The 14,202-nt window shown below is 34.5% G+C and overlaps 1 protein-coding gene across 1 annotated transcript in view; it reads left to right on the top strand.

Annotated features, from left to right (window-relative positions):
• SLC2A13 (solute carrier family 2 member 13) overlaps positions 1 to 14,202 on the top strand; it is a 535,506-nt gene that overhangs the window by 362,270 nt on the left and 159,034 nt on the right. Inside the window, exon 6 of the mRNA XM_070370616.1 lies at positions 4,390 to 4,510. Within this exon, the coding sequence (XP_070226717.1) occupies positions 4,390 to 4,510 (121 nt within the window). The remainder of the gene's footprint in view (positions 1 to 4,389; positions 4,511 to 14,202) is intronic.

Raw genomic sequence — 14,202 nt, 5'->3', positions numbered from 1 at the left:
GCCCACCAGGTCCCTCTGTGCATGGGATTTCCCAGTCAAGAATACTGGAATTGTTTGCCATTTCCTTCTCCAGGGGATCTTGCCAACCCAGAGATGGAACCCATGTCTCCTGCATCAGCAGGCAGATTCTTTCCATCTGAGCCACCAGGGAAGCTGCAAAGCAACTACACTCCAATCAAAATTTATGAGTAAATAAAGAAATAATAACATTTTTAAAGAAATTATTTTTACTTTTTTCACCATTTTTCACCTCATAAAATAAATCATAATATATTTAATATTCTACCAGTGCTAGTATTAGAACAGTGTTCTATTTAAAATTTCTTAAATTAGCCTTGAATTTTTAAATCATTCCCTATTTTGTATTTTATTGATTTTTTTATATTGGGTGAAATTTAGTAAAAAAAAAAAAATCAAAATAACTTTTGAATAGGTACTTGTTCTTTAAAAATTACTATAAACAAACTGTATTTAGCTAGACCAGGACAAAGAAACTCTTTATACAAAGAAATATAAAATATATAGTCCATGAATAATGTTAAATTTAGGACATTTTGTGGTATTCTGACTTAATATTTTCAAAGCTTGCTAAGAGAACTGGTCTTTCTGGTAAGTATTACCAACTTAATGACAGCCTCTTGATCCTTTTAATAGAGGGAGGCTTATATCTATGTAATTTTGTTGCTTATAAATCAGAAAGCCAGAAACACTGTGTTATTTTCTGCCAGATATTTTGGTAGTGGAGTATTCCCTAAAATATCACTCACAGGTTGTCTTTATCAGAATTACCAAGAATACTTTAAATTGTGAATTCTTGGGGGCCCAACCCCCAATCTGCTAAATTGAAATCTGTGAAGATGAAGTCTGGGGCATGTGTAAATGATACTTAAGCACAAAAAGTGTGTTCTGTTTGAGTCTTGGGTAAGGAAATTTTTTAAAAAAATATCTACTAATAATACAGGCCCTTGTATCAGATCGTTAAGGTAACTTACTTCATCCGGTATTTTTGAGGATTCTATTTATCCAGCACACTACCTCCTATGGAGATCATTCTTATTAGGAAAATGATATCAGAATTCCAAAATGCAACAGTATAGTTGGCTAGGGAGGGACTCCTTTCTTATAATATAAAGAATGTGCCCAAACTTGCCATTACACTGGAAGAGATCCTTTCATACAAGGCCTTCCTGCACTGGACTCAATGAACCATTGAGTCCATTGACAACCATAGAACTGTTGAAAACTATAACAACTTTAAATGCCATTGAGTCACTGATAAAGCAGCTGTGATTTGTTAAGGGAGAGGAAATAGGTAGTTCAGGTAGTTTTAAGCCTTAAAGAGACATGTGCATATGATAGGACAAGGTGACCATTTTAAAATTTACTCCATAAATTAGGTCATTTAAGACACCATTCCCTTCCCTTAAGAAATTTATCATCTCATAAGATAAGAGTTTTTACTCTGTCGCAGCTATCACAATCACCTATGAAATCATATTATCTGATCTCCATTTTATAGAAACTGATTCAGAGGTTGAGGCACATTCTAAACAGTTGCACTTTCAATAGGAAGCCAGGATTGAGAAATAAGACTATAATAAAAGTATGATACTGACTTTTAAAATATTTCCATCCATAGTAGGTCAAAATAGATTTGTGTTTAGGAAACGTAAACCTTCAACTAGGAACTTTATATATCCAAATGGTCTTTTCCCCAAATTTTGCAAGTTGGTTGGACTTTTTTGAGATGAATCCAAGAGATATAATATCTATACTGCAGAACTCTCATCTGGGATATTTCTCCCATACTAACTCACAACCTCAATTGAATAGTCTTAACGTGTTTTGTTATTTTCTTAGAAAATAGCCAACATTGCAAAAATCTGTAGTACTGTGAGATCTGCTCTATGCCAGGCACTAGAATTGAATATATGTTAATATGTGTTAGGTATACTATCTTAGTGGAGAAGGAAATGGCAACCCACTCCAGTGTTCTTGCCTGGAGAATCCCATGGACAGAGAAGCCTGGTAGGCTGCAGTCCATGGGGTTGCACAGAGTCGGACATAACTGAAGCGACTTGGCAGCAGAATACTATCTTAGAGTTTACAGTTTATCACAGAGACCAGTTATTTTAAGTAGTGCTATGAAAGAAGAGTTTCCTTTGCATCCTAAAATATCAATGTTTCCTGATTGAAGCAAATCTTACCTGTCCCATGACAATATTCTGTGCGGGTAATTTTGGAAAATACTTAGGACCCAGCTTCTTTGATAGACAGATTAACAGTAAAACTATTGGTTTATTTTGCTTTATTTGAGGAGAGAGGGATGACTTTTATTTACATGCCCAATAAATATTTTCTCTTTCTGAGAGATAGACTTGTTTTTTGTTTCCCAATTCAGGAATTGGTAGTTTTTTGAGAATATAATACCTCAAACTAGTTCTAGTTCTAGTTTGAATTTTAAGCCAACAAGGGGAAAATGACCTGTGATTGTATATTCATGACTTTTCAGCCTGGTGTGGTAAAATAGGCTTCTGATCTTTTCTTCAAGCCATCTCCCTCCTTTTCAGCTTTCTTCTAGATTTTGAAAGTATACTGCTGCTGCTGTATTTAATAATTGTAGTACAATAATTAACATTTTTAGCTTTATAAAAATCTTTCAGATGTATTGTGATATTTAAAATTCACTGCAATTCTGCAGGATGAATATCACTAAGCCCCATTTTACAGCAGAAAAAATTGAATGTTGGAAAGGTTATGTGCATTGTCCAAGATCATGGAGTCAAGAAACAGCAGGATGAGAACTTAACCACCATATCTAACTTGACATATCACCTCTGTATTAAACACAAACACTTCAACAATTATGTAATCTAGTTTCACTTTAACAGTGCTTCCCAAAGTTGTTCTTTTATCCATTTGAAAAATACCTTTCATCATTCTTAAATAACTTCTTCATTTATCTAATAGAAACTTTACTGCTACATAAATGACCACCCTGAGTTCCATATTTTAAACATATTGCCTCATTCAAGTAAATTATACAAACAAATGCATCCATATTTTCTTCTTTCTTCCCATGACCTTTTTTTTATCCTCACAATGGCTGGAACAATAGTCAGAAATTTGAAAACTTTCTTGTTTCCTGTCAGTTTTCTATAAAGGACTCAAAAATGAGCTTTTTAAGTGATATATATGTGTGTGTGTGTGTGTATTTTTAAATGATTTTATATATATATAATGTTATATCTTTTAAGTGATTTTATATATATATATAATGTTATATCTTTTTAAGAGATTTTATATAAAATCACATTCTGTACCCTAAAATCAAAGACAAATATTCCACTTCCAAATGCCAACAGGAAAAAGAATTGAATGTATGTGTTATGTCATTTCTGGGATTTTTAAGTCTTTACAAAATGTTGCTCCTTTTTATGAAAAATTCTCTTTCACCTGTTTTTGAAATATTTAGTTACTTTTTAGTTTATTTTTGGATTGTACTTTGCCGACATTACTTTGCCAACAAAATTCTGTCTAGTCAAAGATATGATTTTTCCAGTTGTTATGTATGGATGTAAGAGTTAGACCACAAAGAAAGCGAAGCACCAAAGAACTGACGCTTTTTAACTGTGGTGTTGGAGTAGACTCTTAAGAGAGATCCAAAGAGATCCAACCAATCAATCCTAAAGGAAATCATCCCTGAATATTCATTGGAAGGACTGATGCTGAAGCTCCAATACTTTGGCCACCTGATGCAAAGAACTGACTCGCTGGAAAAGACCCTGATGCTGAGAAAGATTGAAGGCAGGAGGAGAAGTGGACGACAGAGGATGAGATGGTTGAATGGCATCCCTGAGACGATGGACATGAGTTTGAGCAAGCTCAGGGAATTGGTGATGGACAGGGAGGCCTGGCTTGTTGCAGTCCATGGGGTCTTAGAGTCGGACACGACAGAATGACTGAACTATTACTACCATTTGGATTCTAGATGATCAAATAACATTAGAACAATTTTGTTGGTAATGAAAGGAGCACTTGATATAAATCTGTTGCCTTTTGTACTTCCTGGCATGTTAGGCACTCAATAATGTCAGTTATATTAATTCTTTTTGAGACTGTCAGCAGTCCAAAATTGTGTTTATTTAGAAAGTTATTACCAGTGCTTGGCTAACAGATGTATTTGATTTGAATTTCACTCTTCTCATTTCTCACAGTGAACATGCTAGAGAGTTTTTATGGCAATACTTGTGTATGAGGATCTTTTTTTTAATCCAATAAAGATATATCAAGCTATTTTTTTCAGAGAGATATCTTGCTAAACCCAGTCTGCTTTGAAAGAATGTTGTCAGCTCTTCTCTGATATAAAACTTCTTTTTTTTTTTTTAGGTACCACTGTAGCCCTCATTATTCTTGCTTTGGGATTTCTGCTGTCAGCCCAAGTTTCTCCACCCATCACTTTTAAGCCAATACCTCCTTTAGGTCAGAACACTACTTGCACAAGATACAGGTGAGATTTTATAATGGTCCCCTTCCTTAACCTAATTTTGATAACTTCTTTGTTTACTTATAACTTTCCTAAAATATGAGAGATGAGTAGGAGCTTCCTAGGCATCCAGACTTAATGGTGGAAACACATGCTTCAGGAAAAGTGGGTTATTAGACACAATCTTGGTGATATTTCTCTGGAAATTGGAAGCATATATTGATACAGAATCTAAGCAGGAATACTGAAAAGCTATTTTATATCATATATGACTCAGTGACATCTACATTCTAAGTGAAATAAACTTTCATCAGAATTAAGCTTTTCCATGATGTACATATCTGATACACTTATCTGGATATTCTATCAGTTTCCATGATGTACATGTCTGATACAGTTTATTATCATTTGGATATTCTATCAGTTAATCTTTACCGTGTTCCACAAGTATCCCTTCATTCATTTAAGCAGAAAAGAATTTTTCCTCTCATTAGTAGGGATCTTGAAGAGCAATAGAAAGTGGGAAAAGGTGCTGGAAGAGTGTTTTAATCATCAGTTTCAGGTTTAATAACTTGTTAAGCAGTATACACCCCATGTGATAGATTAATAGATAGAGAAATGAATGAATGGATACATCGGCTGACAGATGGACTGAAGAATGCACAACTGAATTAATTAAAAATTGAATGACTGAACAGGTCAATTAATAAATTTATCAGTAGAGTTCCACATTCCTTCGTGGTTGTGATTCCCTTTTAGGGCTTCTCAGGTAGCTCAGTAAAAATATGCCAGCTAATGCAGGAGACGTGGGTTCAATCCCTGGGTTGGAAAGATCCCCTGAAGAAGGAAATAGCAACCATATCCAGTATTCTTGTCTGGGATATCCCATGTGTAGGGGACCCTGGCGTGCTATAGGCCGTGGGGTCACAAAAGAGTCGGGCATGACTTAGTGACTAAACAACAACAAACAACAAAGAGTTTCAACGTTTTTTACTTCATTTTAGTGGCTGGAAAGGCTAGCAACCCCTTTAAAATGTATGGATCGAATAGCTTTAAAAACAAAAAATGATATTTCTTCAGCCTCAACTAAACAGATGTAAGTCTTAAATCAAAGGGTAAATCATTTATTAAGTCAGGTACTCCTATATGAAATTAAAACATTACATTGATACACTAAATTCCACTTGGGATCACTTGGAGCTTCTCATTTAACAGAATTTATGGTGCCTTCTTATTACAACAGTGAGGAAGACATATGTAATTATGTCTTTCTGGTTGCAAATTGTGATATCCACTTGCCTTTGGAAATGAATGTTGTATATGTTTATCACTTTACTATTTTTTGACAGTCTTTATGTTCTAAGGAAGATTTAAAGGTGTTTTAAAAGAAGTTAACCTTAATATAGACTATTTCTGTATATAGAGATTTTTATTCTTTGGATATCTGACCTCAACTGCTAGAAAGATGATAGACCATTGCTAGAATTCTGCATGCTCTACTTTTGTTTTTCTTGAAAGATATTTTTTTAAGTACAGTGTTTTTAGCTCAGTTACCTCTAACAAATTATTAAAAAACTACTATTGTTTGAGAAACATAGAATACTTTTTAGATTTGATGTCTGATTTAGATGCAGCAATTTAGATTGAGAAGATTGATACACTGTCAGGTCAACTAAAGGCAGAAATTCAGCCAGAGAATATAAATTAAAAAATTTTATGAAGTTTGATACAGAAAAGAAATAACTAAGTTTTTAATGATTTACATAATGAAATAGCTTTCCTGATATCAACTTTTAAAATTTCAATAAAAATATTTATTGCTGTAGTATAGTTCATTGCATGGCAATTTGTGATCATCAATCTATTAATCCCACCAATCCATCTAAATTGTTATCATCTACCTATAAATATAGGTAGGTGACAATAAAATATTTTCTTTCACCTACCAATTTAAGATAAAATTGTAGTGGAGTGAGAGAAGTGTACAATCTAATATTGTTCATATCACAAACTGATAAGTTTTTAAAAACAGAACCAAATTTTATATGTCTTCTAGGAGTCACTGAATATACAAAGCAATTATTTCTCATATAGTTTCTTTAAGAGAAACATAGGTTTTGTGAGCAGTTGACAGTACTTATAGTATGTATGTGTAGTCTGAATGATTTTATAAAATACATCTTCAGTCCCCTTACTGATTTTGTTATTGTTAAAAGTATCTATATACATTTCCCATTTCTTTACAATAAATATGAAAAATACAGTATACAACATACATGAAAGTTATTAAGAGAGTAAATCCTGAGTTCTCATCACAAAAATGATTTGTTTCTTTAATTTTATGTGTATAAGAGATGATGGATGTTCACTAAACATTGTGGTAATCATTTCATGATGTATATAAGTCAAATAATACTGTAAACCTTAAACTATGCAAATCTTTATGCCAATTGCCTCTCAATAAGACTGGAAAAAAATTAAAATTAAAAAGAAGATAAAAATGAAACAGTCATGTTTGCATGACTTTAGGATGAGTAATTCTCATGCAGTAAATAAATATAGGTGGTATACTTTCCTCTTGGAATGATCTGTATAGGAAAACTGAGCAAAGAAAAAAGATTTAAAGGGAGAGATGGTTTAATCTTAAGAACACTGTATTATTGGTGGGAATGTAAATTTTTCTTCACTTTGGAAATTGATATACTTTTGCCTTGTAAAGGTTAAATGCATAGACCGCTCAACTCAGCACTTCCACTTGAAGAAATCTATTGAGATGGGTATGTAATGCCCTCTGACTCTACTCTACTAGACTAGAGAAGATTTATGGAATTGAATGGTTTAAGAACAATGGGTGTTCTTTATTTTAATTCAAAAAGTGTTGATTGCATGGCATCACTAGGTAGGTTAGAACCACAAACATTGTAGATTGGGATGCACTAATGACTTTAGACCCAAGACATTGACTGCCTTAAATAATTTCTAATAAGAATTTTGCCTTAAATAATTTCTAATAAGAATTTACGCTTTTTAGAATTTTTAATTGATGATATTCTTTCCAAATCCTGGTTAGATTTTCTGAACCAAATGTATTAAACAACATCCTTCAGATCTACTTTCTACAGTTAAAATTGTGTGCAGTCACAGAGTGCCAACTAAGGCTTAGGAGAAATAACTCCAGTTGGTGTTATCATCTTAATAATTTATCTGTATAAGAATACAGATGCATACACCAAATATGTTTTAGTTCCATGCTCTCAAATTACTAATAAACATATTTTCTTACAAGAGCTATCCAAATTTGAGAATTCAAACCTTTCCTGAATAACATTTCCCTGAAATCTTTGACTTTTTATTATTTATAAGTATGATCTCAGTAGTGACTTCCCCAGTGGCTCAGAGATAAAGAACCTGGCTGCCAATCCAGGAACCCGGTTTTGATCCCAGGATCGGGAAGATCCCCTGCAGGAGGGCATGGCAACCCTCCAGTATTCTTGCCTGGGGAATCCCATGGACAGAGGAACCTGGCAGGCTACAGTCCATCTGGTCGCAAAGTTAGACACAACTGAAGCAACTGAGCACAGCACACAGCACGTGATCTCAGTATATTCAAAGCACTGTCAAAAACCCTCAAAGTAAACAGATATTTCTTAAAGTATACAGCTATAGAATTGCAGATACTCTCACCCTAGGGCTTTCATTCACATTGCCACTCATTCATTCATGCATGCATGCATCCATTTAAAAATATTCTGGAACACATACTCATAGGATTATATAAGGATGAGTTAATATATAGAAAGCACCTAAAGCAGTTCTTAGCACATAATAAGCACCCAATAAATATAACCATTGTTATCATTAATAAAACCTATAATAAAATATGACATTATGATAATGAGTAGAAGTCTTTCCCATCTTTTGAAGAAGAAGAGTTTTAAGCAGGGTAGTGACTTGACCAAATTTTCTATTCTCAACTTTCTCTCTGGGGCACAGAGGGCACATGTTGATATGAGGAGACTAATTATTAAAATTACCTATGAGAGAGATTAGTAGTTGCCTGGACTATGGTGGTGATGCTCAAGATAAGCAGGTAAACAGATTCTAGATAAATCTAAGAGAAAAATCAACAGGAATCAAAAATAGGAAATTGATTAACTATCAGCAACCAGATAGAACAGATCATAGAAGTCAGTTGGGGTAATTAAAGGAGAAAGTTACAAGAAGGACTGTGCTTCTAATTTATGGCTCGTTTTCCTATTAGTATTTTTCAACTGAGAATCTTACCTAGAACCATCTGATGTTGTTGTTCAGTCACTCAGTCGTGACCAACTCTTTGTGACTCCATGGACTGCAGCGTACCATGCTTCCTTGTCCTTCATCATCTCCCAGAGCATGCTCAAATTCATATCCATTGTGTCAGTGATGCCATCTAACCGTCTCATCCTCTGTCCTCCCCTCTCCTCCTGCCTTCAATCTTTCCTAGCGTCGGGGTCTTTTTTTAATGAGTCAGCTTTTATCAGATTGCCAAAGTGTTGGAGCTTCAGCTTCAGCATTAGTTCTTCCAATGAATATTCAGGATTGATTTCCTTTAGGATTGACTGGTTTGATCTCCTTGCAATCCAAGGAGCTCACAAGAGTCTTCTCCAACACAATAGCCTAAAAGCATCAATTATTCGGTACTCAGCCTTCTTTATAGTCCAGCTCTCACATCTATATGTGACTACTGGAAAAACCATAGCTTTGATTAGATGGACCTTTGTAGGCAAAGTAATGTCTCTGTTTTTTAATATGCTATCTAGGTTGGTCATAGCTTTTATTCCAAGGAGCAAGTGCCTTTTAATTACATGGCTAAGGTCACCATCTGCAGTGATTTGGGAGCCCCCAAAAATAAAGTCTCTCACTGTTTCCATCGTTTCCCCATCTATTTGCCATGAAGTGATGGGATTGGATTCCATCATCTTTGTCTTTTGAATGTTGAGTTTTAAGACAGCTTTTTCACTCTCCTCTTTCACCTTCATCAAGAAGCTCTTTGCCATAAGGGTGGTGTCATCTGCATATCTGAGGTTATTGATATTTCTCCTGGCAATCTTGATTCCAGCTTGTGCTTCATCCAGCCCAGCATTTCACATGATGTACTCTGTATATAGGTTAAATAAGCAGGGTAACAATATACTGCCTTGACATACTCCTTTCCCAATTTTGAACCAGTCCGTTGTTTCATGTCCGGTTCTATCTGAGAAAGTACATTCCTCACCCCCATAGATCTGCCTCACCAGGACAGTGGAGAGTAAGTGCTTCAAGTACATCTTCCATTAAGAACCACTTCAGTTTCTTTTTTTTTTTTTTTTTAACTGCTTAACTGCCAGCTTTCTTTCATCCCGTTTTTTTCATTCATGAACATTATTAAATGAAGAGTACAAAAATAATGTGGCTGTTTTTCTGTAGAGTAACATTTTCATGTTTCTGTCTCTAAATGAGGTTTCCAGACATCCAAGTTGACATAGTATTCCTTCATTTATAGACCTCCCTATGTTTGTGACACTAGTTTTCATAAACTGTATTATGCCTAACTAACTATAATTAGTTTGGCATAATAATTACTAATTATAATTAATGTCTTCAAAGTTCACTTACAATAAAAATAATTTTGCATTCATTTCATTTTTTTTCTCCATTAGCCAACCTTGAGTGATTGAGCACATGTTATTGGCATTAGCACTGAGGCTGTTAGATTCAATCATAAAACTTTCATATGACCTAGAAATGTATAGCAACCTTATTAGCCCCTATTTTTTTTTAGCATTTGGCATATTCCTGAGTGATAATGTGTTTGTTTCCAGTAATTTTTAGCAACTTGACAATGAATATAGTGTTATACTGTGAGTGAGACTTATTGTTTGTTGACTTTTATTTTCTAAAACTTACTGATTTCCTTTAAAATTTGCATATTTTATTTTTTTGGTCTGATGATACAGCTTAATAGGCCTTGAGGTTAATATTAAGTAAAACTACAGTAGAAAATATGCTATATCTGTTGAATAATATCCACACTTATTTCAGATAATGATAATTGTAATTAAATTGGTAGAAAAGAAAAATGAGATTTGAAACAAAAAGCCTGTATAACCTTATCATATATCTGTATCTCCAAGTAATCGCATATGTCTTATGCTAGCACTTAAATAACCCAATACGAAATTTGACATCTGGATAGAAGGATGATAGAATAGATTCTTGGAGGAAGTTAACCACTTATGGGACATAATTATTGAGTTCTTCATGACCTTTTTACCTTGAAGCCTGTATTTTCAGTCAAGGACCTGCAAAGCCACCACAATGGCAATATCCCCTACTTAAATCCTATTTGTTTTCCACAATCATGAAGTGCTTCTTGGGAAGCCTTAAAGACAAAAACAAGGCTATTTTATTTTAGGATTGCAAAGACTGGGAGAAGAGCATTCCAGGAAGAGGGAACATATGTGTACAGGCCCTAAGCATGGAGTATGGATTCTTCAAGGAACTTACCCATGAGCAAGAGAACAGTACAAAAATAGACTGGATGGCAGGTCATCACAGACCATACTGGGACCCTCAAAAGCCATGAGAATTTTAGACATCATTTTAGAATACTGAGAAGCCTTTAAAGATTGATAAGAATGACTTAATCAGACTTGTGTTTCTAAAAGATCACTCTTGCTGCTTAGGAGAATTGATTAGGGAAGGACAAAGGGTGATGAGTGGAGATCAGATGAAAGAAATTGGAAGCCTAGGCAAGAAATAATGCAGCCTTGACAGTGGTAGTGGAGACTCAAGAGATTTGGGGGCTATGGGCCCCAAACAGTGTAACAGTGTAACAGGCTGGATAATCAGATGGATGATATACAAGAACAAAGACTCTGCACATGGTTAAGATAGTAACCAGGGAACAGGAGTCTGGAGCTGTAAAATCTCCCTGTAGCTCACTTCTTAGAATACAGTTTCAAGGATGCAAATCAGAAGAGCCTTTCCCTTGCTTTCCAGTTAAGTTCAGCAGTCCTGTAAAAAGAACAGTATTTGCTGTCACTTACACTTTTATTTGAAATGTCATTTTTCCTCCCTCTTGAACTCAAAAGACTTTTGAGAAAAGCTCTTTTGCATTTATCCATTTAGGTCTGAAGTAAAGGGGGAAGAAGTAAAGGGAAAGAAGTAAAGGGGAAAAGTTGTGTGTCTCTGAAATTTAGAAGGATTTTTATTCTTATTCTAGAGCTCTGATCATTACAATGAATAAATAAAATCAACCTGGAATTCTGTTCACATTTCAAGTCAGTCCACATCCCGATTTTGTCCTATATTTCAAAAGGGAATACATTATCCAGTACTGTGACAGTAATAGACCATAGTCATAACCTCTGGCATATTTCCTTATAATAAAAACCAAGAAAACTACAAATAAAATAAGTACTAGATAAGATTTATAAAAAACTTAACTGTTCTCTAAATAAATAAGCTCAAGATCACCTTCTTGTAAATCATGATACTGAACAAATGATGAAAACCGTTTAGGTATTAACTTTAAATATTAAATGTTATATTTAATATTTGTTGAATGGAGGTATTTTTCCATCATGCTGTGAAAGCATGTTACATAGCTCCTAATGTTTTCCCTGAGGTTGAAAAATGCCTATTGGCATTTTTCTGGACCAACCTTTTAATTTAATTTAATTTTTTTAAACCAAGTATAGCAACCTGATTAAAAGAATATCATCAGTGAGTGTAACTTTGGAAACTATTATTGTAGGTGGCTGGGTGGCTAGGTGAGTGAATGGGTGGATAGATGGTTTCAAAAGAAGGTAGATGATGCTGACTAAAGGAAGATTTTTAGTATAATTTTTATTATAGAATTTAGATACATGTGCTAGAAATTTTGGCTACATTTTGTTGCTACTAGAGCATTGATAGTTTAGGAAATTTTCTTCCAAATGCATCACCTTTACTTCTGCAGTGTGATCAGTAGTACCTCTTGCAGCTATGCTAGCAGACACAGCAGCATAGACATGGAGATCTCTGGGCATACAGCAAGACTTTGTTTAGGTAATGTGTCCATGAAGTTTTTAGATTGTTACATGGTTGTAGTACCAAGAGAAGGTTTTCCTAATATAAGTAACTCAGTTACAAAATAAGATAGTATGACACATGCCTCTAGGACTATTAACATCTGCGTTATATGGTGAATAGGGCTACCCACTCCAGTATTCTTGCCTGGAAAATTCCATGGACAGAGAGAAGCCAAGTGGGCTATAGTCCAGGGAGTCACAAAGAGTCGGACCCGGGTGGGGTCACAAAGAGCAGCTAACACTATATGGTGAATAAATTAGAAGACTAGAAAAAATGATATCATGTGTTCGAAACAATCTGGTTTTAGAAGCAGAGAAGCAGAAATTTATTCTTGTATAATTCTATACAGTTTAGCAAATCAAAGAATACAGCACTTTAGGACAATATGTGTACACATTTGTAATAAGTTTATTCATTTAAGAAACATTTTTGAGATCAGTAGGTCAGGGAATATTAAGATTAAAGGAGAAAAAAGAACCCTTTCTCCACATAGAGCTTACAGCTAGGAGGGAGAAAGATACCAATAAATAATGGCAAAGCAGTATGATAAAAGTTGATATATGTATCAGCATGCCTGATTGTGACATCACCTCTCCCAGGGCTATCACACAAGGCTTCACACATGAGAGCTCTTAACCACACATTATTCTGGATCCCTTCTTAGAGTCATGCTTTTAAACTGCATAAAATAAATTACATAGCAGTTCAAAGAAAATCAATAATATTGAAATATGGGTGCCAAATTATTTTCCAAATAAGCTTATTACATAATAATCCATGTCCTTCTTTATTAATATATTAAATAACAGATCTAATGCAGAGCTAATGCCATTGTTTCAAAACCATGGAGAATGTATGAATTTTGGAGAATTTGAAAATGGCATTTTGAAATTTCTGCAACTACTATAGTAGGATATAAAAATGCATGTGATTTCTATTGTTCTCAGTGGTTTACTGCCTAATTTCATAATTGAAGGAAATGCTAAATTTCAGTTAAAGGTTAATGAATTACAGATATAGTTTTTTGTTTTTTTTTTCCCCTCATCTGCACTTAAAAGCTCTATGTTAAGAACCCCTCATGTAGGAGTGAGCTTGATTTAATTTTTCAAGCATGAGTAGGACTGAGTAGGATTGTCTCAGACCAATAAAAGTGGAAAAGCCTCCAAGGGCATGAGAGCAACCTGTGCAAAGACATAGATGTGAAACATTTGCTTTTCAGGAATTCTTATAAAGTTTGCTACCACTGGGGAAAGGAGTACCAGTCACAAGATGAGGCAGAAGTAAAGGCAGGGTGCCTTATATACTAGGTGAAAACAGGTGGTAGAGGGAAACCATTCAGCAGCACCAGATAGGGGAGTAACATCATCAAATTCAAGTTTACGAAGAGTTTTCTGCACGGATTTTAAAGCACAGTAAATATGAACGAGTTCCATTCGAAAAACACATTCACAAGTCTAATTTGTATGTGTAAGTCCTACAAAGTTAGCCTAGGTACCAAACTACACAATCAGCTATATAGTATTGTACTATAATATGTTTATAGACTTTTCACACAAATGATACATAAAAACAAACACACAAAAAGCATTTTTAATCTTACAGACAGTACCTTGAAAAGTACA

Source organism: Bos mutus, chromosome 5, assembly GCF_027580195.1.
Source record: "Bos mutus isolate GX-2022 chromosome 5, NWIPB_WYAK_1.1, whole genome shotgun sequence".
NCBI lineage: Eukaryota > Metazoa > Chordata > Mammalia > Artiodactyla > Bovidae > Bos > Bos mutus.
This window is presented reverse-complemented; position numbering and strand designations above follow the sequence as displayed.